This window comes from Pteropus medius, unplaced genomic scaffold, assembly GCF_902729225.1.
Source record: "Pteropus medius unplaced genomic scaffold, Ma_sr-lr_union100, whole genome shotgun sequence".
NCBI classification, from domain to species: domain Eukaryota; kingdom Metazoa; phylum Chordata; class Mammalia; order Chiroptera; family Pteropodidae; genus Pteropus; species Pteropus medius.
The window spans coordinates 596,703-621,247 of NW_024343734.1; the positions used below are offsets into that span (position 1 = coordinate 596,703).

Consider the following 24,545-nt stretch of genomic DNA (forward strand, 5'->3'; position numbering starts at 1 on the left):
GAGGAGGAGCTGGGGCCGGGGCTGAAGTCGGGGGGAGACGGGGTACACTCCTCAGCCTCACCACCCGGCTCTCCGCACCCCCAGGTCGGCAACTCGAGTCTGTCCGGGCTGAGGCAGCCGAGAAGGGTGACGTGGGCCTGGTGGCTGAGAACAGCCGCAGCACCCAGAGGCTCATGCTGCCCCCGCCCACCCTCACCGCCTCCGGGGTCTTCGCCAAATTCCGGGACATCGCCCGGCTCACTGGCAGCGCGGTGAGTGGGGCAGGGCGGGGCGCCCCAGCACCTAGAACCCTCTGCGCCTCACCTCGGGGACCCAAAGCCGTGTGTGTGGCGAGAGGACGTCCACTCAGACTGATTGGGGCCGGGTCGCTTCAGCTCCGCTGCGGGCTGCGGGGCTGCCCTCCCTGCTTCCCGCTCTCAGGACTGAGGGGCCCTTCTCTCGGGATTCTGGCACCTGAGCTAGTGTCCGTCATGTGACAGGACTCAAGTCATTTGCTGCATAAAGCGAGGGGCGGAGGCGGGCAGGAGAGCTGGTTCTTGTGCGCATGGGGCTGGTGTTCCAAGGGTGTCAACTCCCCAGGTGGCTGGGATGGCAGGGAGGAGGTGTCCCTTCCCTTTGCCCCCAGGCCTTGACCGCTGTCCCCCACCTCTTCAGTCCACAGCCAAGAAGATAGAGATCATCAAAGGCCTGTTTGTTGCCTGCCGCCACTCGGAAGCCCGGTTCATTGCCAGGTGAGTGTGCGGCCGTGAGGCGCGGAGGGGTGCGAGCAGGGAGGGCTGGGAGCGGGGCCCCTGCTGGCATCCCGAGCCCCTTGGGGAGCAGCGTGAGCGAAGCGTCCGGCCCCGAGGGGATGTCCCTTCTCGGGCCAGCTGCCAGGGGAGGGTCCTGGGCCGGTGCGTGGAGGGCGCCGTCACGGCTGCCTGGGCCTGCGCCGGGCAGCATAGCACAGGAGCAGGCGGTGGCCGTGACAGCGGAGACGAGCCACTGCCGTCCCGGAGCGCCTGGGCGCCCTGCCCGGCCGCACGCCTCGCCCCTCAGTTCCTCTCCGTGGCTCCGCGAGGCGGGCCCTGGTGTGTTCACCGTGGCCCACGGGAGGGGAGCCAGAGGCACGGGGACGTTAGGCCTGGCGCTCGAGGTCCCTGGCTCAGAGCAAGGCCCCTGCTGGGGACAGGTCCTTGACCTTCACACTGGCGGGCACCAGTGGGGCAGGCTGAGCTCCGGTTCCAGGCCAGCCGCCCCCGGGAAATGCCGGTGGTCGTGACTCTCTGGCTAGCCTCAGCTTCCCCACCTGTTACGTGGGGCCGTGCGACGTCTCGGGTCCCTTGCGGCTCCGAAGGTGGCTCTGGTTTTGAGGAGGGAGTCTGCCAGGGGTCGAGCTGGGGGACACCAGAGGAGGCAGAGCCCGGAGTAGAGGGCAGGGCCGGACAGGCGTGCGGCAGCCCGCTGCCCTCGTCTCTCTCCCCCAGAGCCCTGAGCGGACGGCTGCGCCTCGGGCTGGCAGAGCAGTCGGTGCTGGCCGCCCTCGCCCAGGCCGTGAGCCTCACGCCCCCCGGGCAAGGTGAGCCCCTGTGTCCCATCCTGGTGCCCTTCCCCCCACCCCCCGGGCGCCTCCCCAAGGGCACTGCCCCCACTGCCGAGGTCACACCCCGCGCCGTGCACCCCATCACCCGCTGCATCCCGGGGTGGCTGAGGGGTCAGGCTGCCCAGAGCCACCTCAGGTGGGTCTTGTCTTAGGCTTCCCCCCAGCCGTGGTGGATGCCGGGAAGGGCAGGACAGCAGAGGCCAGGAAGACGTGGCTGGAGGAGCAAGGCATGGTCCTGAAGCAAACGTTCTGGTGAGATCCGGGGCCGGGCGGGGGTCAGAGGGGCCGGTGGCCGGCAGGCAGTGACCATCATGGGGCTGTGACAGCACAGGGTGCTGATTTAGATAAGGTCGGTCCTGGGCACGAGGATGGTGACGAAGGTCGGGAAGGCGGTGCCCAGTGAAGGGTCAGTGACAGGGATGGACAGAGGCAAAGCGATGTGGGCGGCAGGTGAAAGCAGACGGGGCTGCCCGTGCGGAGAGGCCATAGCAGACGCGCAGAGGGCCTGGTGGCTGACGCACGGACTCGCTCCCAGGCCCACCCCAGACAGGTGAGGTGGCCCAGCCTCGAAGGAACGCACGTCACCGTCGTTGCTAACACATCCTGAGTGGTTCTGCCGTGGGGCCCAGTCAGAGACCCTGGTCTCAAGATGACCGATGGGGGTGGTGGCCAGGCCGCGGGAGACAGTGATGAATAGTGGTGCTGAGGGAGGACCGTGACAGACAGCAGAGACGGCGACGGGTCAGGGAGAGGAGGGAGGGGATCCGGGACAAGGTGACAGGCAGACACAAGCAGATCTTGCAGCCAGAGGTTAGAGTACCCGGGCTGCCTGAGTTCTGGGAAGAACGACACACCTTGTCCTCCCTCCTCCCCCCATCCCCACCCCCAGCGAGGTGCCTGACCTGGACCGCGTTGTCCCTGTGCTGCTGGAGCACGGCCTGGAGCGGCTCCCGGAGCACTGCAGGCTGAGTCCAGGTACGAGCCCCCGGGCCCTGCGAGGTCCGACTGCAGCCTCACCCTGTGCACGGCCGGCTTGGGTCGTGGGAGCTGGGGCCGGGCCTCCCTTCCTCCTGGCCTGGGCTTCTGCCCTCCAGGTGGCTGGACGGGTTCCCACTCCTGGGGCACCCGCGGGCACCTCTGTCCCCCAGGGCAGAATCCTGTTCCCCGGTGCTCGGACCCACTCCAGTTCTCCTTGGAGTCCCCCACCCCTTAGTTGGGGTACAGATGAAGCTGCTGTAGCAGATGCCCCAAAAGGCAGTGGGGCAGGCCAGACAATCTCTTTCTTAACATGCAAGAGTCCCGAGGAGGGCAGGTGGCCAGGGAGGGTGCTGGGCTCTGCTCCAGGGATCACCCAGGGACCTGGGTTCCTTCTGCTTTGTCCCCTCGTCTTCCCAAGATTGTCACCCTAACGTACATAATAGTTCATACTTCTTTTCTACGCTCTGAGTCGAGGCAAAGGGGACAACCAGACTCCTTGTGAGACTGTCACCCAGACCTTGCACATGGCACTCCTGCGTGCAGGTAGAAGTCTCTACGATGGGCAGTTCCTCTGCCGTCATCCTTCCTAATGCACCCTCTCCCCCGCATCCCAGGGGTCCCCCTGAAGCCAATGTTGGCCCACCCGACCCGGGGCGTCGGCGAGGTCCTGAAGCGCTTTGAGGAGGCGGCTTTCACCTGCGAGTACAAATATGATGGGCAGAGGGCACAGGTGAGGGGGGCGCTGGTCACGGGGCGCAGGTCAGAGGGGTAGAAGGAGGTGCCAGGGAGCGGGGCAGGGGTGGTCACCCCGGCTCAGAGCAGCTCGTCTCCTGGGGCCCAGTCCCCAGCCCTGTGCAAGGTGCGTGAAAATAACCATGTCGCCGACTCGTCTGAAAGTGGATTTTATTTGACAAAATCAAAGCCCTGACTCGGCCGTAGGAGCAACTGGTGCTGGCTGCGTGCTGTCCCGCGCAGGCCTCGTCATCGTGGCGGCACCGTGTGTCCCGGGCGGTCACGGAAGCCTGTCCGGGGAGCCGCATCTGTGTCCCTCTCCCGGGGGTGCGTGAGCAGGCGTGGATGGCGCCGTCCTGTGGGGCCGCTGACGCTTGGCCTCGTGGGTGGATCCTCAGAACATGCTGCGAGAAAAACACGGAATGGTTTACCACAGTGACAGCGGCTGGAACGTGTGTGCGCGTGTGTTTCCAGTCGTGCACTCACGTCTCACACACAGCCGTTTCTCCAGATGACGCACACGCCCGGTGGCATCGACGTAGCTCTGTTTAGGGCCCGCGACTGGACTGAATTAAAATAACAGTAAAAGGCAGGAAGCTATTAGCAGCCTGACACCATCTAGACGGCTCGGCACATCCATACTCAGCATGATGGGAGGAGGGGTTGGGGGCGAGGAAAAGATGGCGGGGCTTTCACAGACGGGTGGGAGGTGCTGTTTGAATGGAGACGGTTCGCTCAGTTCCTTCTTCAGAGCTTCTGGAACCTTCTCCCAGTGAAAATGGCATCATAAGAGAAAGGAGGGGCCCCTGGGGTGGACCAGGCTCTGATTCCCCCCACCGCCCCCCGCTGTCACAGATCCACCTCCTGGAAGGCGGGGAGGTGAAGATCTTCAGCAGGAATCAGGAAGACAATACCGGGAAGTACCCCGACATCATCAGCCGCATCCCCAAGGTGGGCACCTGGCACCCGCATCGCTATTCCCGGGGCAGAAGCCCAGGCGGTCCAGGCCACCTCGGTGTGGGGCCCTGCATGGAGTCTGCCCGTACGTGTCTCTGGCATTGGGCCATCACTGGACCTGAGAGCCACAGGACAAGGGAGGCTGGCTTCCCTGTGTGCTGGCCACGCCCTCCACTCCTCACCAGCCCAGGTCTCCCCTGCGCCTTTCAGATCAAACTCCCCTCCGTTACGTCCTTCATCCTGGACGCCGAAGCTGTGGCCTGGGACCGGGAGAAGAAGCAGATCCAGCCGTTCCAAGTGCTCACCACCCGTAAACGCAAGGTCGCCTGGGCCTCCCCGCCTGCCGTCCCGCCCTCCCTCGCCCCCCAGCCCCAGGCTCCAGGGTGCATCCTTCCTGGCCCTGGCAGCATGGCCGCCAGCTCCAGCTGTTACATTCCCGCCCCAGAGTGCCGAGTGGGACAGGGGAGGAGCCAGTTCCCTACATCTCTGTGTTATCATGAAAGGTCTGTGCCAGAAGCCCCCCAGCCTGCACCCTAGCAAACCTTGTTAACTCTCACTGGCCAGAATTGTGTGCCGTCACCACCGTCAGCTCTTAGAGAGACTAGGAGAGCGAGTATCTGACAAAGGGGAGAGTGGGGGGACCCAGCCAGGCCCCGCTCCCTCCCCCAAGCCCTGCCGTCCATTCTGCCCCAACCCAGGAGGTGGACGCCGCGGAGATCCAGGTGCAGGTGTGTCTGTACGCCTTTGACCTCATCTACCTCAATGGAGAGGTGAGTTCCGGCTCTGTTTCCGGGCATAGCCCGCAGGGGTTGGGCAGGGTTTTGGGGGTTTGTGAGCCTGGGAGCTGACATCCTGAGTTTCATTTCTGACTCTGCCCTGTCGTCGAGCTGGGAGGCCAGGACCCTTTCCAAACCCACATCTGTGTCAGGCGGATTTTCTTTGCATACTGCAGCCATCCGGGTGCAGAGGCAGATGTAGGAGTCTAGCCTCTGTTAAGCCAGATGTTAAGGAACCTGCAAAAATGCAAAATAATTTTTTAAAAATGTAGACGTTTCATAAGAAAGGTTGGGTTAACATATTGGATTTGATTTATTTAGTGAATTAATGTATTTGAGGTTTTTCGCTCTTAATACAGTTAGTGTGAACGTGATACTATTAATACTGTGTCACTAACATGGAAATACCAAGAGATGTAACCCTCGTGCTCAGAAGCTCTTTGCAGTGAGTCCTCAGTCGATTTCAAGAGTGCGAAGGGTCCCGAGACTGAAGAGTTTGAGAACCGCCGCCCCAGGGTGGGCGCGGGCTAAGAATCCGCGCCAGGCCTCCGGCTTTCGCACCCCGCTCCCCACTCATAGCCACGTGGCCCCCGACGAGTGACTCAGGCTCTCTGCACGTCTCAGTTCCTTACCCGTGATAAAGACCTAACGGTAGCACCTGCTCCGTCTGTAACAGGCAGGTCAAGTGGTCCCGGGCGTGGGGCACGGTGGCTGTGCTTCCCGGGCACATGGAAGCATTCGAGATTAACTGCCACCACCATCTTCATCCCAGATGATCTTTGACGATCTAGTAGCTGAAGAGTGACAGCTGGCCCCTCGCACTTGCTAGCGAAGTGGAGTGTCTTTTCAGACTCGTGGGCCACGTGCATCTGTTCTGTGACTCGCCCACTTGTGACTTGTCTGGTGGGTTCTTGGTGTCCTTCTGTCTGAAAAAGTTTCTGAGGAGGTGGATTCCGTGGTCCTTTGCCAGGACCAGTGAAGCCAGTCATGGTCCTAGTGCTAAAATGCATCCAGCGCCTGAACCATCACCTTGCGAGGCCAGTGAAAAACAGCATTCACCCTCATAAAGTAGCTCTATGAAGTTCATTGCAATTCTGATTTTGTTTCCCAGGATCTCCGGGAGGAGGGGATACCAGATACCAAATGCTCTGTGTTTTCTTCACGTTTTGATGGTCCCTACTCTGCTGTGTCCTTCGAGTCACGAGCATTTCAAATAGCCTTTCTTTGGTGTTTGTTTGTTTTTGTTTTTTTGGTCTTTCGGCTGTATAGAACTTATTTTTTAACCGTTATTTTTTACGTAGTCAGATTTATCATTTTTTCCTTTAATGCATCTTCATCCCCAGGATTTAAAAACAAAAAGGAAAAAAGGTCATCCTTTTCTTAGGATTCTAAAGCTTTCACTTAGCTTTGCTTCTAACGTCTGTCTGGTTTTGTGTTTTGCTTCAAAATCTGTGGTCCAGCCGGGGTTTGCGCGTGGGCACGCGTCAGGCGGGAAGCGGATCCCGCTGCTCTGGATCTCTTCCGTGGTGTCCACTCCGCCCGGCTCGGTGTCGCTGGCCCCTCCCCCGCCCTGCCGCAGGCCGTTCTGAGGCTGGTTCCTTCTCAGGGGCGGCTGTGAGCTGCCCCTGCTGCTAGCCCTCCAGGGGGACGTTTAGGCCTTGTCCATCGACGGTCTGTTTCTGTTATAAAATCCTTCCAGTGACATTTCGTACAGAAAGATGAGGGAACAACCATTGTGGTTGCAGTGTGCAGACACCCCAGAGTCAGGCTTGGCTTTGTAGCCCAACCACACACATCCCAGCCGGTGACCTCAGGCAAACGACAACTCTGAACCGTGGATCTCTCTGTAGATACCTAAGAGCATGTCCGAAAGGTCACCTGAGCTGTGCCACCCAGTGTGGCAGCCACCAGCCCCCGCATAGTGGGTGAGCCCTGAAATGTGGCAGATCTGAATGAGATGTGCTGTATGGCGCTCCGAAGACTTGGTTCAGGAAAAGACCGGCTGAAATGCTTCATTAGATTCCTTCACTGATCACTTGTTGAAATGCACGGAGTGGGCGGCCAGGACCTTTCGCTGCTGCTTCTGTCATTACTGGGATCATCACCTTTATTTCAGAATCTTCCCTTAGGATAGAGTCTGGCAATGGATCGAGACTCAAAGGGCATGAATGAGCTCAGGGCTGTTGAGGCACTTTGCAGAGATGGAACAGGCCCCGGATGCACATAGAAAACATCCTCAGGGGCACGTCTGCATTAGAACGTGGCGGTCGTCGGCCTCTGTCTTTGTCCAGCTGGTGTTGGCACAGGGACCGGCATCAGAGTCACAAGAGTCTGTTCGGGCTCCAGCGGGGCCGTGGCTCCCTGTCTAAGGCCCCTGAGGTCACCAGGGTCAGAACGGCGTCCGCCCTGGCCGCTGACCCGCACCGTTCTTGGAATTCTCAGTCCCGTCGCATGGTTTTCCCTCGGGGCTTTCCGCTGTGGCGTTGTCTCTGTGACCGTGTTGCGTCCTGTCCAGGGGCTTATTCTCTTTCCACAATGACGTCCGTCCCCTCTCGCCCCGTCCCCGCAGTCCCTGGTGCGTGAGCCCCTCTCCCGACGCCGGCAGCTGCTCCGGGAGAACTTCATGGAGACGGAGGGCGAGTTTGTCTTCGCCACCTCCCTGGACACCAAGGACACGGACCAGATCGCCGAGTTCCTGGAGCAGTCGGTGAGAGGTGAGGCCACCGCCCCGCTCCCCGCCCAGGCCCCTGCCTGCGGCCGCCCCGCCCCCCGCCCGCCGTGCGCCACGGCAAACCGGGGCCTCACTTCTGTCTCCTTCAGACTCCTGCGAGGGGCTGATGGTGAAGACCCTGGATGTCGACGCCACCTACGAGATCGCCAAGAGGTCGCACAACTGGCTCAAGGTGACTGTCCCCACCGGCCGTCCCACGGATCCCTCGGTCCAGAAGTCTCCCCCGCAGGGCGGTGGGCTGCGGGCCCCGCACTTCACCCCAGATGAGTGCGGGAGCCTTTCTCGCCCCCCGCCGCCTCGCAGCCGTCCCCGCTTTCTCCCCTGGGCGAGTCCGCCTGGCTAGAGGGCCAGCCGGGCGGGGCGGGCAGCCAGCACACGGGGGAGGCGGGGGTAGATCCACGTGGTCGCGAGCACCGTGAAGGAGACACTGGCTCGGGCCCGCATGGGTCCCGCGATGCTCTGGGTGCTTCGCGAAGCCTCACCAGAGGCCATGTTTGGGTGGAGACACGGGTGGCAGCGAGGGGCTGGCCACGTGGAGACCGGAGCCGAGCATCTCGGTGGGGTGCACGGCATGAGCAAAGGCCGTGAGGAAGGGGGCGGGCTCACGTGTGTTGGGGGTGGTGAGGTCAGGGTGGTCGGCGGCCGGGTCGCCAGCCAAAAGCGCCACGCAGGAAGTAAGCCCAAGCCTTCCTCTGGAAGTCTGGGCAATCAGCTCAGGGGTTTGCCAGCCAGTCACAGTGGTCCGGCAATATCATTTCAAGACAGGCTCCTCGCCTGCTCCTGTGGTGGCTAAGGGGTAAGTGCCGCAGAGGTGGGTTACGCGTAAATGGTTAAGTGGAAGATGATCGTATGGAGCTGGCGTGGCTTGCTGGCTGGATTCCTGTGTGTGTGTAAAAGCGCTGCTGTAAAAGGCAGTGTCATAAAGGCAGCAAAGCGCGGTGTCACGGTGTGTGCTGTAAGTGAACCATGTGCACACACACGTGCGTGTGTGTGATACAGTCCGTCTCCTCTCCCAGACTGAGCGGCTGGCTGCGAGGCCACAGACCTTCCTCGTCTTAGCGGTCACCGTGCGTCCTCGGGTCCGGGCTCCTGCCTGGCGCGTGGTGGCACTTCCTCAGTGTTTCAGGAAGGAGTGATGGAAGTCCTCCGCGAAGAAGCGTGTGGCCGTGCCTCCACGGCGAGGGAAGGGGGACGCGGCGTTCCCCGTGGTCGCCCACTCTCCCCATCGTGGTCACCTCTCTGCAGGCCTGGAGGCCCGTTCAGTGTCCCGTCCCCCACGGTGGCCATCATCCTTACAGTCAGCTCTGTGTGTGGATGTTCTGCCCAGACCCCCCCCCGCCCCCGCTCATGCCCTGCCCTCCCTCCTCCCAGCTGAAGAAGGACTACCTGGACGGCGTGGGGGACACGCTGGACCTCGTGGTGATTGGCGCCTACCTGGGCCGGGGCAAGCGGGCCGGCCGCTACGGGGGCTTCCTCCTGGCCGCCTACGACGAGGACAGCGAGGAGCTGCAGGCCATATGCAAGGTGCGGCCCCGGGGCGGGCCTGGCCCGGGGGCTCTTGCGTCCCACCTCCCACGCCGCCGCAGTAGCTTTTTTCTTAGTTTTTATTTACTTTTTCTGATCCTACAGGTAACTCTTGCTTCACATAGGAAGATGTAGGAAGCTGTGTTAGTTAAGGGTTGAGCTCTGATGGCGACCGCTTAACTGAGAGAAGGGTTTGTTTCTTTTTCTCTCACGGAATGAGAAGTCTGGGAGGGGACAGGTGTCATTAGGGGCCCAGGCTTTCCCTCCCCGCAGCAGTCTGTGCCGCGCGCTTCAGGCCTCCTGCTCACGGCGTGGCTGCGGGAGCCCCGGGCACCGCGGCCATTCACGCGGCGGGCTGGGACCGTTCCCGGTGCTGGGCGCTGGGCACTGGGTGCTGGGCGGCGGGTGGGCCGGCGTCACGGCTCGGTCCATTCCGGCGTCAGGTTCACGGAGGTGTCGCCACTTTACGCCGTTTACTGAGCGTGGTTCCAGGGCGCTGCCTCGGTGCAGAAGGCGCTGCCCGGCGTCCACTGTCCTCGAGGCCGCCCCGCCCACGCGCCGCACTTTAGCCTCAACTGCCGTGGGGGGCGAAGGAAAACTGGGCAGCGTGGAGGCTGTGATGACCCTGGTCACGGGCCGGGCGGGAGGTCGGGGCCGGGGGAGACGAGGGGCGGGGGCGCCCCCGCCGCGGGGGACTCGCTCCCATCCGCCTGGGAGCCCCCCTCCTTCCACCGTGGTTTCCATGGATACCGCCTGGGCACGCCCAGCCCCTGACCGCCCGCCTCCCCCGCAGCTGGGAACCGGCTTCAGCGACGAAGCGCTGGAGGAGCATCACCACCGCCTGCAGGTGAGCAGTGGGTGAGCGGCAGGTGAGCGGCCCAGCCTGCTGCCCGGGGCTCGGGGCTCAGAGCGGAGCCGGGCTCAGCCCCAGCTCTGCCGGCCACTGGCCCGCGACGCCGCTCACGGAGCCTGGTGACTGCGCTCGCGGCCGCAGCCGCTGGGGACAGGGTGCTACTGCGGGGATCCCCTAGTTAGTCCTTAGGGTGCTAGCTGGGCCCCTCGTAGATGGAGTTTTGTCATCACGGTCACAGGTGTTTCGGGCGTGATGCGGTGTTTCTGCGTTGCTGTTCCTGGTCCTCCCCCGCCCAGGCCTCTGTCCCTCTCTCCGCCTCCGTTAGTGTCCAGCGTCCCGTCTCAGCTCCCAGGGGCTCTGTCCCTCGTTCTTCCATCTTCCACTTCCCTCTGCTCCCCGGGTTGGACTCTAAGGGGTGTCTGTGTCGCTGCGTGTCTCCCCCAGCCCCTCGCTCCCCAGCCCCTACCTCTGAGCCCCTCGTCCCCAGGCCCTGGTGCTGCCCAGCCCACGCTCCTACGTGCGGGCGGACGGGGCCGTGGCCCCCGACCACTGGCTGGAGCCCAGCGCCGTGTGGGAAGTCAAGTGCGCCGACCTCTCTCTGTCCCCCATCTACCCCGCCGCCCGCGGCCTGGTGAGTGACGGGGCCTGGAGCGGCCCCTCCCGAGGCTTCCAGCCAGGGGCGCGGGGCGGGGGCCTGGGCACGGCTGCGCTTCCTGGGCGGCCGTCAGGAGGACTTGAGCTTGGGGTTTATTTGGGAGTCAGTTAATGGGGTCGAAAGTTTCTTTTTGTTAAGAAGAAATTCCCCAGGACTAAAAAGAAAACAGTGAAATTGCCGCCTTTACTCTCACAATTCAACCCTTAGGGGATTTTGAAAACGCAGTTTTTTTAAGTAAAAGCTGAGGACGTTTCCTGCTGCGTTTCTCTCAACTGTAATTAATTTTCATGCCACAGAGATTCAAAATTCCTTCTCTCACTAGCGGCTCCATAAAAGATCGGGGCAGGACAGCTCTTAGCTTCCTCCTTCCGAGGAGCGGGACATCGCGCATTTAAAATGTTCCTGAGGTTCCTTCCCACCCTTCAGCATCTAGCGTTTCTGCTGAGAAGCAGACTTCCATTTTAAGGTGGAACTCCTATTTTTGAATCTGGTTTCTTTTTTGGAATTTTTCACTTTGCTGCGTCTTAGAGAGTCAGGGACCCCAGGGAGCAAGTGCCGGGGGCAGTGAGTACAGAGCGTTTATGTGACGCGGACACGTCACTCGTGTACACTCATTTAGTCCTCGCACAGAAACGCCGAAGGGCCCCATTTCAGCCAGGGGGAGACAGAGCCCCAGGGGGCCCAGCTGGGTGGCCTGGGCCCTCACGGCTCCTGGGCGTTGGGACCCGGGATTCGAGCCCCGCGGCCTGGTTCCTGGTTCCAGAGTCCGCGTCCCGGCCGCTCTAGCCCTCGGCCCTAGTGACAGTGTCCGTGTCAGCCCCGCAGCTCGCATTTCCTAAGCGCTCGATTCCCACGCTCGTTATTACCTCATTCAGCCCTTACGGGAGCCCATTGCCCCGCCCCACCCCCACTGTGTGGGTCAGGAGCCGGGGGCTTACAGGTGGGGGTCGGTGGGGACCCATGGCCACCCCGCCTCCCCAGGTGGACAGCGAGAAGGGCGTCTCCCTGCGCTTCCCTCGGTTCATCCGCGTCCGCGAAGACAAGAAGCCGGAGGAGGCCACCACCAGTGCCCAGGTGAGGCCCTCGGAAGGGATGGCTGCCCGGGGGCGATTTCCTGGCCAGCTCGGAGGAGTAGACTCTGGCCTGGAGCGGTGTGGAGGGGTGGGGGGCAGCCCCGGGACTAATGAGCGCCTGCCTCTCCCCCAGGTGGCCTCTCTGTACAGGAAGCAGAGTCAGGTTCAGAACCAGCAAGGCTCACACTCGGAGTCCGACCCGGAGGATTTCTACTAGGCCCCGCCACCCGGGCCGGGCGGGGGACGCCTCCCTGGTGGCAGGTCTGGTGTGCAGTCAGGCCGTGTGGCGCGTGTGTGAGCGGGTGGGTTCAGCCGGGGTCTGGGATTTATTTAGTTATTTTTTTCAATAAATAATTATTGAACACCTCTGTGTCAAGGTCTGTGCAGGCTCTGGGGCACACTGTGACAGCTCACACTTAGGGAGCGTGTGGTAGTGTGCCAGGAATGGCCTAAACCAGCATCCGACAGAACTTCCATAGCCCCACCCCTGGCCTGTGCAGCGTGATGGCCACCGGGCGCCAGAACCGTAGCCACCATGACTGAAGACTCAGATAAATGTCACTTAGCCCCTTGCGGAGTAGCTGTTACATGGGACCGTGGCTAATGTAGTAAACTCATAAACTCAGACTCGCCGCGCCTCCTAGCGGCGTAGCCAAGCCAGTGCTGTCCCAGCTGAGGACAGGGAGCCGGGGCTGCAGCCGGAGGGCCAGCACCAGGGGTCCGACCCGGCAGCCTGGCTCCGGGCCCGTCCTCTTGGGAGACAGTGCAATGACTTGTGTGAGACTCCCAGCTCTGTCACCCACCACCCGGTGACCAGCCTGGCCTCAGATTCTCCAGCCCCTGGCACAATGCCTGACAGGTGGTCGGTTCTATTTTTCTCAATCAAAAGAGATCGGTCGTGGCCGCCCTTCCCTTCCACATGTGATGGTCGGAGCTGCAGCTGCCACCTTGCGATCATGAGGAATGAGCCCGGAGAGCCACAGAGAAAGTAACCCCGACAAGCTTCACCAGGGAGCCACAGGCAGCAGCTGCCTAACTGGGCTCCTTGTCATGGGGACGGGGCGATTATGCCACCGTCAAAATGGCTTTTGCTTCTCAGCTTAAAGTTCCTAACGGAAAGCTCTACCTTAGGGGACTGGCAAACTAATGGGTGTCCATACATTTTTGTCAAGTTCAAGTAAAACGTTTAAGGCCCAGTAATACCTTTTCAGTTAGATCTTAGATGTTGTGTGTCTGGGGGTCCCCATGTCAGTCTGGCTCCACGTGGAGCCCCACAGTTCCCTCAGGTGTGGAGCTGGGTCCCCCCGAGGGAAGCTGGGCCGGGGACATGCTCTCCTCCCCACGCCCCTGCAGCGTCCTGCAGACTCGCCTCCCCAGCAGCCGTGGCTGCCCTGTCCCTCTGCCAGGCCTGGGCAGGACGTCCTCACTCGCAAAAGACCCTCGTGACAGCCCTTCTTGGTAGATACTTTTATTATCCTGTATAACAGATGGGGACACGAAGGCACAAGAATGACAAACTCAGAATCCCTAGGTCCCCCCACCATCCAGGAAACGAAGGACCAGGCACTGGCCCTCGCCGTCTGCCAGAGGCTCTGCATGGTCAGCCGCCAACGACAGTGCCTCTCGAGAGCCCCATGTGCCCCTGAGAGGATGTGGGGCGTCATCCCCAGGCAGGGAGGTGACATGGGTCTGGGAGTGAAGGATCACACCGCTGTCTGCCACGCCGGTGTGGGGGTGTGTGGGGGGGGGCAGTCTGCAGGAGCCGTAACTCCTCACCGCATGCGATCGAAACGCAGAATTTCCGTTTGTCACGCTACCGACGACGTTCATTCAGTACAATCATTTGGTTGATGGCTTCTGCCTGGTTCCCCTGTCCTTTGAAATTACTCTAAAGGAGGTACTTTGAGCTATGCAAATATTATCAAACTCTCCACTTTTCATTTCCATGGGTATGGACTCCTGGTTTTCTATGTGATTCTATAGAATTTATTATTCGTTTCGATTTTCAAATTGCCCCTGATATGGCCAGTGGAACTTTTTCAAGCTGATCTCTATGTTCTTTTGATGCGTCCCCGTAACTCCTTGAGCATATTTTCGATTTGCGGCACGGCGGGATGCTTGAGGCTCACCTTACACTTGTGCTCCAGACGTGGGATCAGCTGTTTCTCGAGTTTTGGTTCCTTTTCGTGGGGAATGGTGTTGAGGACACAAGATCTGGGCGTGAGAGGTGTTCACATCAGGATCAGGGTGCCACCGCTTCTGTGTCCTCTTAGACAGCTCGAGAATACACGTTCAAGCGTCCCTGCCCAGTGACAACTGTGTTCACAGCGCCTCCAGCTCCAGCCAATGCCACAGAGCTCACTCGACTTTTCCCCTCTCGGTATGAATAACGCCCCCGTCCAACAGAACCCCGATTCCTGTACCCTTAATACGGTCCCCGCGTGTGACCATCTCCCTTCTCCACTGCCGCCCCACCCCCGTGGGGACCTCTCTCGCCTGGTCTGGCTTCGACACCGCACACCGTGCTGCCCGCCCCGAGCGGGCGTCCTCGTGCAGACCCTCACCCTGGGCGAAGGCGATGCCACCTTCGCAGAGATGGTCCTACCCCAGGCCGCCCCTCCGGGCCACGCGGCCCCTGTGTGGGGACACCCCCTCGCTCCCCCTCCCCGTTCGAGTTCTGGTTCCCCACAGCAAAGGCCCCCGGGCCCCTCCTCTATGCCCAGTGCGGACACCCCCATCGCCTCCTTGGGTTCTGACACTGCCATGACTTGTCACTCTCCTCGAGCCCTCCATCGGCGTGGACGCCTGCCTACCTTGCTCCTCACCGCCCCCACTTCCCCCAAGATCTTCAGGAAGAAAGGAAGGGAAAGGAAGAGCAGAGGAAGACAAACACCCCTCCCTGTCAACCACCGTGCATGCCCGCTTGCTGGAGGCAGGCTGTCACGCGAACCTCACGACCCATTCATGGATGCGCATTCCCGAAGTACCCAGAGGTCAGGGCCATGTCCCCTCCCTCTTCACGTGCCCACGGCCAGCAGAGGCCAGGCTTAGAGCGAGCACTCAACGTGCCCTCTGCTCTAATCTCCACTTCTCAAACTACTTTTCCAATTCCATTCTGGGGATAAAAGGTCACAGTCCCTGAAGCTGGCTCCCCTCCCATCTCCCTTGAGCCAGATGGGGCGGCAGCAACGATTCTGATCCCTCCCCAACCCCAGGAGAGATTTCCAACCCAGCTGTCACAGCTCTGTGACCCTGGGACCGAGGGAGAGGCCAAGAGAGGCAGGAAGAGTCGGCAAAGAAGTGACAGAGGCGAGAAGGAGGCCGAACCACCAAGGGGCCGGGGAGGAGGGGGAGCCGTCTTGACGCTGGTGCCGGGCGAGCCCCGCCCCCCCCACCCCCATGCAGGTCCCCATGGGCCCCGCCTGCATCTTCTTGAGGAAAGGAATTGCGGAGAAACAGCGGGTGAGGCGGGGACAGAGGGCGGGCGGGGCGAAGGCAGCCGGGACGGTGGCATGCCACGGAGCTCGGCGGGGACACGCGGGCGAAGCGGGAAGTCGGGAGCGAACGCGGGGAGATGGAGGAGGGGAAGCAAGGGGAGACAAGGATGATGTCGCCATGGACCGTCATCACGGTTTTCCATGGACACCCGTCCTGGTGGCCATGACGACAGCCATGGTAACGGTAGCTGCCACTTACTAAGCCATCGCTAGGCACACGCAGCCCCGTGCCAAGGGCTCTGCTTTCCGAGTGCCAGTCCTCGGAGCGACTCGCGAGGGTGGGAATACTTTCCTTCCCATTTGACGGATGAGGAAACTGAGGCTCTGAGTCGTGAGGTCCCTCGCTTTAAGCTTACGCAATCGGTAAGTGGCAGGGCCAGTTCTGTTGGATGCCAGTGGGCGTGCTTCTAATTCCTAGGCTTCAAATCACCCCCAAAAAATAGAAGAAAAAGAGGGAGGGGGTTTAGGGGCTCGGGAACATGAGGGGCTCGGGGAAAGGTTCTAGGATCAAGGGACGTAACGGGTGAAAGAGGCCAGAGGCTGGAAGTTGCCGGGATGTCATGCCTCGTGGCGAAGTCGTCTGACCCTCCAGCGTGTCCAAGAGTGGGTGGCAGCGACGGTGACTGGAAATTCTTAAAGGTCTTAGGAACCGATCGTGCTGGCTCAGATCACCGCGTCTGAATGCCACCGAACGCTGGTCCCGCGCGACGAGATTCTAGCTCTCGGCAGAAAGGGCGGAGGCAGCTGGGGAGAGTGGGTAGGATGTAGGGGAAAGAAGTCTGGCCTGAGCGTCAGGAACCCCGAATTCAAATCCCGGCGCTCCTTGCGCCCGACTTGCTGTGCCACCTGACGGGGGCGCTGATTTCATGTCTCTGCCTGGGGAGGAGATCTGCCACCGATAAACTGTGTGACCTCGGGCAGGTTCCTTGACCTCTCTGTCCCTCGGCTTCCTCTTACACGAGATTGGAATGATACGCGGATCGACCTCGCGGGGCAGTTCTGAGGGGTGAACGATCGTGGCTGCTGCCCCCGGCACGGTGGCACGGATGTCTTTTTGAGAAAACCAGGAGAGAAATCAAGATTCAGGGATGGGAGAGAGGAAACCAGAGGGGTGCAGAAGAGGGTGGGAAGCAAGTAACCGTGGCGTGGGAGTCGGGAAGTGGGAGGAGGGGCTGGGGAGCGGGAATGGGGGAACAGGAAAGGGGGTGCGTTGGGAGAACTGGGTGTGGAATCCCTGACCCTCTCTCCAGCTCCCTCTTCCTTTCATCCCTCTCCAGGAAAGACCGCTGGGACAAGACGAGATCGAAGGTAACGCGCTCCCTCCCTCCTCCCTAACGTCCCCACGTCGCCGCCCACCCACCTCTTGCTCTCTGTCCCTTCGTGCGTTCTGGTGTAAAGTCTCTCACATAAAAATTTTGCATCGCTCTCTCTTTCCACTCAACTGTGATTTTGTGGGACCCTGTCTCACGGCGGCAGGGGTATCCCCAAAAGTACTTAGAAGGCACGCCCATCCCCAAGTGTCTCGGAGACCCCGGAGTGACACATGAGCTTTAGAATGAATCGAAAACTGTCGGTTTTTCTTTTGATGGTTTCAAAGTTTCCCATAACGTCACCCAGGAACTGAAAGGACTTTGGTGCTGCCGTTTGGAGGTCTCAGGAATCATTCCTCTTGCTAACACGTTTTTAAAAATGTGTGCCCCTCCAAAAAGTCTCTAGCGTGTGCCTCGTTGATGGTTTCAAGGGATGCCACTCTTCCTCATTGGCTGTTTCAGGTTCCCCCAAAGTTCTTCCCTCTTGACTTTCAGAGCTCCGGGAGGCGTTCCTTGAGTTCGACAAAGACCGAGATGGCTTCATCTCTTGTAAAGATTTGGGAAACCTCATGAGGACGATGGGTTACATGCCCACGGAGATGGAACTGACCGAACTGGGCCAGCAAATCCGCATGAACTGTGAGGCTGGGGGTGGGAGCGGAGAGAATGAGTAGGGTCAGGGGTGGGCTAAGGGTGGAATTTGGAAGGATCTGGAGGTTGAGAGTAGAGTTGGAGTTAAGGGTAAGAGGGTAAGAGGGCCTAGAAGTCTGGGAGGAAACAGTTCAGACTATACTTAGGGAGGCAGGACTTGGAGCGGTTAAAAGGGTGACTTTTAGAAATAGATTTGGGTTCAATTCCCAGTTTTCTTATTTATTACTTGTGGTCATTTTGAAAAGTGGAATTAATCTCCACTCTTGAGTGTCAATTTTCCCCATTCATCAAGTGAAAATGACATCCTTCCTTACCTTGCGGGATTGTAGAAAGGAAGGGATAAAGTTGCTAATGAAGGCAAAGTCTTAGCCTCTAGGAAACACTTATTAAATGTAGGTTATTACTCTCGCCACTAAGATTCGTCAGTGGAGCATAAGACTGTAACTGTATTTGATGCTAGAAACAAACTTGGACTTGGAGCTCATGTTGATGAATGGTGTCGCAAAATGGATGGGTATTTTTAGATGGTGACCAGAGCAGATTTTGAGATGGAAGCCGGGATTAAATTGCTATTAGATTTGTTTCTGGGCATGTTACTGAGTAAACAAGGTCGAATTCAAGGATGTGATAGTATTCACATCTGGAAGAGACTCTGGTGTTTATTTAATTCATACTCTCGCTTCTGCAGATGTACAGATGAGGGAACGTGGATCTGAACCAATTAAGAGATTTGCTCCAGGTCATACGGACAGTTAATTACTTCTGTCCATCGACCCCTATTCAAATTGGGAACAAGAGGGCTTGAGCTGAGAGAGAAAGCTCTCAGGAGGCAGAGAGATTGGTGCAGATCTATTTCTTGAACAGACTTGAGGGTGGGTGAGGTAGTGGAGGGTTGGGGCAACAGAATCTCACTAGACCTGCCTTTTCCTCCCTCAGTGGGTGGCCGTGTAGACTTTGACGACTTTGTGGAGCTGATGACCCCAAAATTGCTTGCAGAAACGGCTGGGATGATTGGCGTCCAGGAGATGCGAGATGCCTTCAAGGAAGTGAGTTTCATAATGCTGGAGGTGGTTAAAGGAGACCCCAGAGGTCAATGATTAGTCGTCAGTCGTGGATAGGACCCACCCGAACCGAGGTTTCTCTAGCTGTGGTGGGCTTTCTAGGGAAGGAAAATCACATGTCTCAAGCACTTGCAGTGGATAAGTTCCTCTACCCATTTTATCTAATGTAACCCTCACAAATGTTTTTAGTACATGTGCTGCCGAAGCGAGCACGTAATCCTCATGAATAAGAGTATGAGTCAGTAGTCATTTATCCTCATCATACATATGTGGAAACAGAGGCTCGTGGAAATTACAAATCTTATCCAAGATCCCGCAAACTCCAAAACACACGAGGACCTCGAAGCTTCGTGCTTACGATGGGAAGGAATCCGAGAATTTGAGGTCCCGGAAAGGGACTCAAAGAGATCGTGTGGTTTAACCCACTTGTAGAGATGCTTAAAACATGAGGCTCAGGGAAGGGGTGTGGGGACTGGCTGGATTCACGTCTATCCCCTGGTAAAAGGATTTCCTCACTCAGAGAGCTTTCGATTATGAGACAAAAACAATGAAAAGTGTAGAATGTGGAAGGAAAGACTCTAGCAGCGGGCCAACGTGGGTTCGAAATGCAGGGAGATCCCCACGCATTGGCTGTGGGACCGTCTCTCTAGAGCTGTAGCGTCCAGCAGAACTTCCTGTGGTCACAGAAATGCTTTGTCCCAGACAGTAGCCGCCGGTCCCTTGTGGCTGTCGAGCCCTTGAAAGGTGGCGGGTGTGACGGAGGAACCGAATTTTTAATTGTATCTAATTTTGATGAATTTTACTTAAGTTTATGTAATTTCTATGTATATCCAGTTGACTAGCAATTCAATTGGTTTCCATTTAAAAGCCAATACTCGATGCGATGATTTTTGCAACGACTTGGGTATGCGAGTTTCCTTTTTCGAGCAAAAATCTTACGCTGCTCTGGGGAAATCCTCATGTGGGCTGAGGAAGAGCTAGAAGCCTGGGTACTTGGCGAAGTGTGAGCTGGGGAGAAAGCAGCGTGAAACGAACAAGATCTCAGAGCTGCCGAAGGCAGATCCCGGCCACGTGGGCGTCGTGGGTCATGGGGCGGCATCAGGAGTTTATTCCGAGTGGGATAGGAAGCCACGGAGGATTTTAAGCAAGGGAGTGACAAGGTCTGATTTGTTTTCAATCAAATGCGAATGTGAATCCTGGTGCGTGGACGATGGGCCGTGTACATGGGAGCCAGAGGGACAGATCAGAGGCTGTCGCAATAATCAAAACCAGAGATGACCGTGACTTGAGCCGGGTTAGCATCTGCATGGCTGGAGAAGGGTATCTGGCTCCCGATATATTTTGCAGGTGGAGCCTACGAGACTTTCCAGTAGATTGGTTTAGGGTATGCAGCATACAGATTTGCAGGTAGTTCATTAATTCAACAACTATTTATCCAGTGCCTACCATGTGGGAGGCACTGAGCTGGAGCAGTGAACGAGGCAGTCAACATGACGTGCCTTCAAGGAGCTGCCATTCTCGTGGGTGGTACACAAAAGCTCTTCGTCTGAGTCACAGTAAGTGATCGATAAATGCTGCTGTTATTATTATCATTATTATTGTCCCCGTCGTTGCTAATACAGCTGACCCTTGAACGACATGAGTTTGAGCCATGTGGGTCCACTCGAGTTTTTTTTAGTAAACACATTGGAAAATTTTTCAGAGACGTGCAACCATTCGCCAAACCTCGTGGCTGATCCTTAGGGTTTTTCTTCATCACGTTTTCTTTTCTCTAGTCTTACCTTGTTGTGAGACCGTGGTATAGAATTCAGGTGACACACAAAATATGTGTCAACTGACAGTTCATGTTATCGGTAAGGCTTCCCATTAGCGGTTAAGTTCTGGGGGTGTCAAAAGTTGTAGGTGGATTTTCAACCGCGCGGGGGTCGGTGCCCCTAGCTGCCGCGTTGGTCAAGGGCCACCCGCGTTTCCCTCTTCTGCCCCTAACAGTTTGACACCAACGGAGACGGTGAGATCACCCTGGGAGAGTTGCAGCAGGCCATGCAAAGGCTTCTGGGAGAGAAGCTCACCCCTCGGGAGATCTCCGAGGTTGTCCGTGAGGCCGATGTGAACGGAGATGGCACCGTTGACTTTGAAGGTGACGCCTCCAGCCCCGACACCCCGTGTGATTCCCCAAGTCAACCCTTCCTTCCCACTCCTCCCCAGCTCGAGGCTGGGTGGCGGGTGTTGGAAATGTTTCTGTGGTGTCCCTTTCTGCCCGTGTCATTTCAGAGAGCTCGGTGTCTCTTACCTCTCCTTGTTTCTATCCCCGGCTGCTCCTTGGACCACTCTGTCCCCATTGCTACCCGAGCTCAGGCAGGACTCACTTCCATCCCCTCCACCCCCCGCCCCTTCTTGTCCCCTGGTGCCTTCGTCATAGGAACAAAACGTCCCCTCAGAAGGCGAGGAGACTGATTCATAGCTGGGACTCTCTGGGGTCAGATTCATGGAGTTCAAGTTCAGGATCATCTCCTGTGGCCTTCTCCTGGTCACTTACTCGAGTTAAGGGTCAGTTTTAACATCTGTGAAATGGGGGTGGTAATGGCACCTTTCTGCCAAAGTTTTGAAGAAAACTTAAAGAAATCATGCACCAAGCTCCCTTCCCTGTCATCACTCACGCCGGCGTTCCCGCCTGGAATACCCCGGCCGACTCTTAGTTATGCCCCTGGGAGGTGTTCCCCACCTCTCGTATCGGGCTTGGCGTCCTTGTTTGTGACCCTATAGCACCCACACATGCTCCGGCAGCAGTCTTGGTCCATGACATTACGCCAGCAGACATGGGTTTATAGCCTGTCCCCTTCCGAGGTCATGCACTCCACCTTTCATCACGAAATCCCCAATTCCTAGCCCAGAGTTCAACACGGAAACAACTGGGTAAATCAAGATTGGAGTCCCGCGTGGATGGGCGTGGAGATCATTTCTGTGGGAGACGTAAATAGGATATGTCAAGCTCAAATTGTAATGCTCTCTGGTTCAAAAGTCTCAGCATCGAACTGCTGCCTAAAGACCAAAGTCTAAAATTCTTAGTCTGACGTTCAAGGTCATCCATGATCCAATGGTCCACCCACCACCCCACCACCCCGCCCACCACTAGCTGTGTCTTCTACAGCCACCCTCTGATTTTTTATGTTCTGGCACTTGGTACCTGCTCTGCCTTCTCCAGCCTCCTCCCTTTCTGCCTGGTGTACCTTCCACTTACCCCACTTTCTCGTGTCATCGACGCCTTTCCAAATCTTATCCATCCCTTGGGAATTCGCTCCATGCAACCTCTGCTCAGAAACGTCCCTTCAGTACACTTGAAAACTATATAATTTTATTAACCAATGTCACACCAATAATTTTAATTAAAAAAAAAAAAAAAAAGAACTTTCTTTCACCCTGAGCTGGGTGTATGGGTCCCAGCCGGGAAGTCTCACAGATGTACTTTGTCACCGAGGCATGGCTGCGACTTAGCAAATGTTTGCTGGATGCCTGCTTATCCAGCCAGGCTCAGGTGTGCAGTGGGCATCACTGAAGACCTGGAGGAAGTGGGAGATAGATATTTGAGGAGACAGAGCCTCAGGCCCACCACAGGTAAGGGCAGGGGACAGACAGACTGACCTCCAGACCTGGGTGGGGCCACCAAGTTCATCTGGAATCACAGCAAAGTTAGGTACAACCTGCGTTCATTCCAGGGTTCGCCACTCGTGTGACCTCAGGCACGTTTGGTCAATCTCGCTGGCCTCAGTTTGCTTATCTGTAAAATAGTGCTTACTCCTCCAGGACCAGTTGGAAAGATGAAATCAGACACCCGTAATTACTATTTATTTAACACTTACTATGTCTTATAGGCATTATATTGTTTGACTATACAAAGTAAATCCCCATTGGTAGATAAAGGCGTAGAGGGGACAGTTAACTTCCCAAAGATCACCAGTGGTTTCTGACACATAGTAAGGACTCAAAAAAAGTCACGTCAGCTGCTCTTACAAACAGACGCCTCACCGGGGACTTTTCTCTGCAGAGTTTGTGAAGATGATGTCTCGCTGAGAAGGTTCTGGAAGCCCCAGTCACTCCCCACCCGGGCAACGTGGATGGAGCGCTCGTGGAGGACCGAATCCCCCAGGAGGGCCGGGGAGGGCGTGCGGTGACCGGACCGAAAAGCCCCGGCTTTGCCCTGATGGGGTGAGGGAGAAGCCACATCTCTAGGACTAGATAAAGAAAGAAGCACCTACACGTGGAAACGTGACTGGACTAGCGTCCCATCGCCGCTCCGGACGTTCCAGAGACGAGTGACATCTGTCGACTTCACGGAACCCTAAGTCCCTACGCCCTGCCAGGCTCTCCCCAGCTCTGTCTCGGGTCAAGTTAGTTTTTGCTCCTGGTAGACTCAGAATGTTCAGCACATAGTCTTTCTTCCGCCCTTCCCACTCCCCTGGCTTCGAACCCCTCGGTTCCTTCTCTCGTAAGAGGCAGACACGCCAATGACACAGTGAGGCACAGCGTTCTTGATAAGACTGGACTTGGAGATGGTTCATTAAAGATGGTTTCGACGATGTGTTTATCTCCACACTCATCAAATTGTTTTTGTGCGTCTATCATACCGCAATTTAAAAAAAAAAAAAAATTTAAGGCTATAAACTCCTTTTACAAGTCAAGGGGGGAAAAAAGAAAGTAAGAAAGAAAAGGAAAATAGCCTAAGCTTACTCCGTTTTCTTGATTTCCTGGAAGTACAGTCTGCTCCTTTTTCTCTGGCCTCCTACATCCTTTTCCTTGGGTAAGATGCTCAGGCCACCGAATTAAATCACAAATCTGGATTATCGAGGTTTAGGGCGAGCTGATCCCCAGGGAATTAATCCCCCGTAAAATGTCATCTTACAGAGAGAGAGAGAGACAGAGAGAGAGAGAGACAGAGAGAGACAGACAGAGACAGAGACAGACAGACAGAGGACTCGTATCCCGACAGGACCTGCGCTGTGAAGCTGGAACCGTATATCCCTCCTCACCTCTTCCTATGAGTGGGACACTTCAGCGTCCCAAATGTCCTCAGGCCATCAGGCCGTGCCCTCCCGCGAGGCTCTCGCGCTTTGAGCTCCGTGGAGGAGCGGGCAGAGCGGCTCGGAGGCCTCGCTTTCATGCAATTTCAATGTAAAAAGATGGAACCAGAATCACGTGTTTCCTCAGCCCTGATCACGGCCGCTCCTTTTTGTCATTCTTCGTTGTCCTGAGACGATTTTATTTTGAGCTTCCTACCCTGTATTCCTTCCTTCCCTTTTCCCCCCTTCCTCCCCTCCTCCACCCTTCACTTATCCAACAGCCACGTCTGAAGCATTCGCCACACGTGCAAGGCTCCCTTCTGAGCCTGGGGCTGGAATGGTGAACAAAACAGACCCAAACCTCAGACCCCAGGAGCTTCCGTTGTTGCAATGGACGACGCAGCCACGGAACGAAATCAATGAGCAAACGTAATCACATTTAGACCGTGAGAAGGTGGTAATGGATACGGGGAGAAGCAGAGTAGAAAGGTGGCTGGAGATGTCGTGGGAGTGGGTGGATTCCTCACCCCACAGAGACACCGGGGCGCTTACAGTGCACCGGGGGCGTGTCTGGGGACAGCGTCTGGGACACGGTGTAGGGTGAGCGCAAAGGCCCTGAGTAGCTGGAGTGTGGGAGGAACAGCAAGGAGACCAGGGTGGCTGGAGGGGGGTGGGCGGTGAGGGGTCAGCGCGAGACCAGGGTTTGCATCATGCCGGTCTGTGAGGATCCTGCAGGGCTTCGAGTGGAGGAGTGACATAATCCAGGTCACCTTTCAAAGGTCACCTCCATCCCACCCCATCAATACACTCGCCACCCCACACACCTCATCCGGGCATTCCCTGACCCCGTTGGTATCATATTTGCCAAGTCCCTGCTATGTGTCTGGCGGTATCCTCGGTAAGGGACCTTGAGCGATCATGGGGTGCATGACCTCGAGGGGCTTATCGTCGAGAGCCACACGATTCAATAGTCTCTTTCTTCCGTGATGATGGGAATGTTCTAGATCTGTGCCGTGCATTACGGCAGCCACCGGCCACATTCAGCTATCGCGTGGTGAATGTGGTAAGTGAGGCCGAGAAGCTGGATTTTGTTTTATTTTTATTAGGTTAA

At 57.6% G+C, this 24,545-nt stretch overlaps 2 protein-coding genes across 5 annotated transcripts in view; both read left to right on the forward strand.

The window, feature by feature from the left end:
- The window catches only part of LIG1 (DNA ligase 1), a 25,495-nt gene extending 13,270 nt beyond the window's left edge, over positions 1–12,225 (forward strand). For all 4 annotated transcript variants that reach the window (XM_039868604.1, XM_039868603.1, XM_039868606.1 and 1 more), the window contains exons 13-28: positions 85–251; positions 655–731; positions 1,467–1,558; positions 1,735–1,834; positions 2,472–2,557; positions 3,175–3,290; positions 4,148–4,243; positions 4,460–4,570; positions 4,948–5,019; positions 7,595–7,739; positions 7,846–7,928; positions 9,128–9,280; positions 10,074–10,127; positions 10,621–10,764; positions 11,770–11,862; positions 11,995–12,225. In XM_039868604.1, coding sequence (XP_039724538.1) covers positions 85–251; positions 655–731; positions 1,467–1,558; positions 1,735–1,834; positions 2,472–2,557; positions 3,175–3,290; positions 4,148–4,243; positions 4,460–4,570; positions 4,948–5,019; positions 7,595–7,739; positions 7,846–7,928; positions 9,128–9,280; positions 10,074–10,127; positions 10,621–10,764; positions 11,770–11,862; positions 11,995–12,078 — 1,673 coding nt within the window. In that variant the 3' untranslated portion in view covers positions 12,079–12,225. The remainder of the gene's footprint in view (positions 1–84; positions 252–654; positions 732–1,466; positions 1,559–1,734; positions 1,835–2,471; positions 2,558–3,174; positions 3,291–4,147; positions 4,244–4,459; positions 4,571–4,947; positions 5,020–7,594; positions 7,740–7,845; positions 7,929–9,127; positions 9,281–10,073; positions 10,128–10,620; positions 10,765–11,769; positions 11,863–11,994) is intronic.
- Positions 12,226–14,820: 2,595 nt separating this feature from the next.
- Positions 14,821–22,968, forward strand: CABP5 (calcium binding protein 5). The gene is made up of 6 exons (XM_039868619.1): positions 14,821–15,323; positions 16,636–16,666; positions 17,164–17,307; positions 18,256–18,365; positions 20,370–20,517; positions 22,423–22,968. The coding sequence occupies exons 1-6, from the start codon at positions 15,261–15,263 to the stop codon at positions 22,446–22,448; spliced, it is 522 nt and encodes a 173-aa protein (XP_039724553.1). The 5' UTR covers positions 14,821–15,260; the 3' UTR covers positions 22,449–22,968.
- The last annotated feature ends 1,577 nt before the right edge of the window (positions 22,969–24,545 follow it).

Excerpts from the sequence above, each read along its gene's own strand:
- CABP5 (XM_039868619.1), top strand. The coding sequence starts at position 15,261 with ATGCAGGTCCCCATGGGCCCCGCCTGCATCTTCTTGAGGAAAGGAATT. Across the intron at positions 15,324-16,635 it reads GAATTGCGGAGAAACAGCGG|GAAAGACCGCTGGGACAAGA; the intron begins GTGAGGCGGGGA and ends ATCCCTCTCCAG. Across the intron at positions 18,366-20,369 it reads TGCGAGATGCCTTCAAGGAA|TTTGACACCAACGGAGACGG; the intron begins GTGAGTTTCATA and ends TGCCCCTAACAG.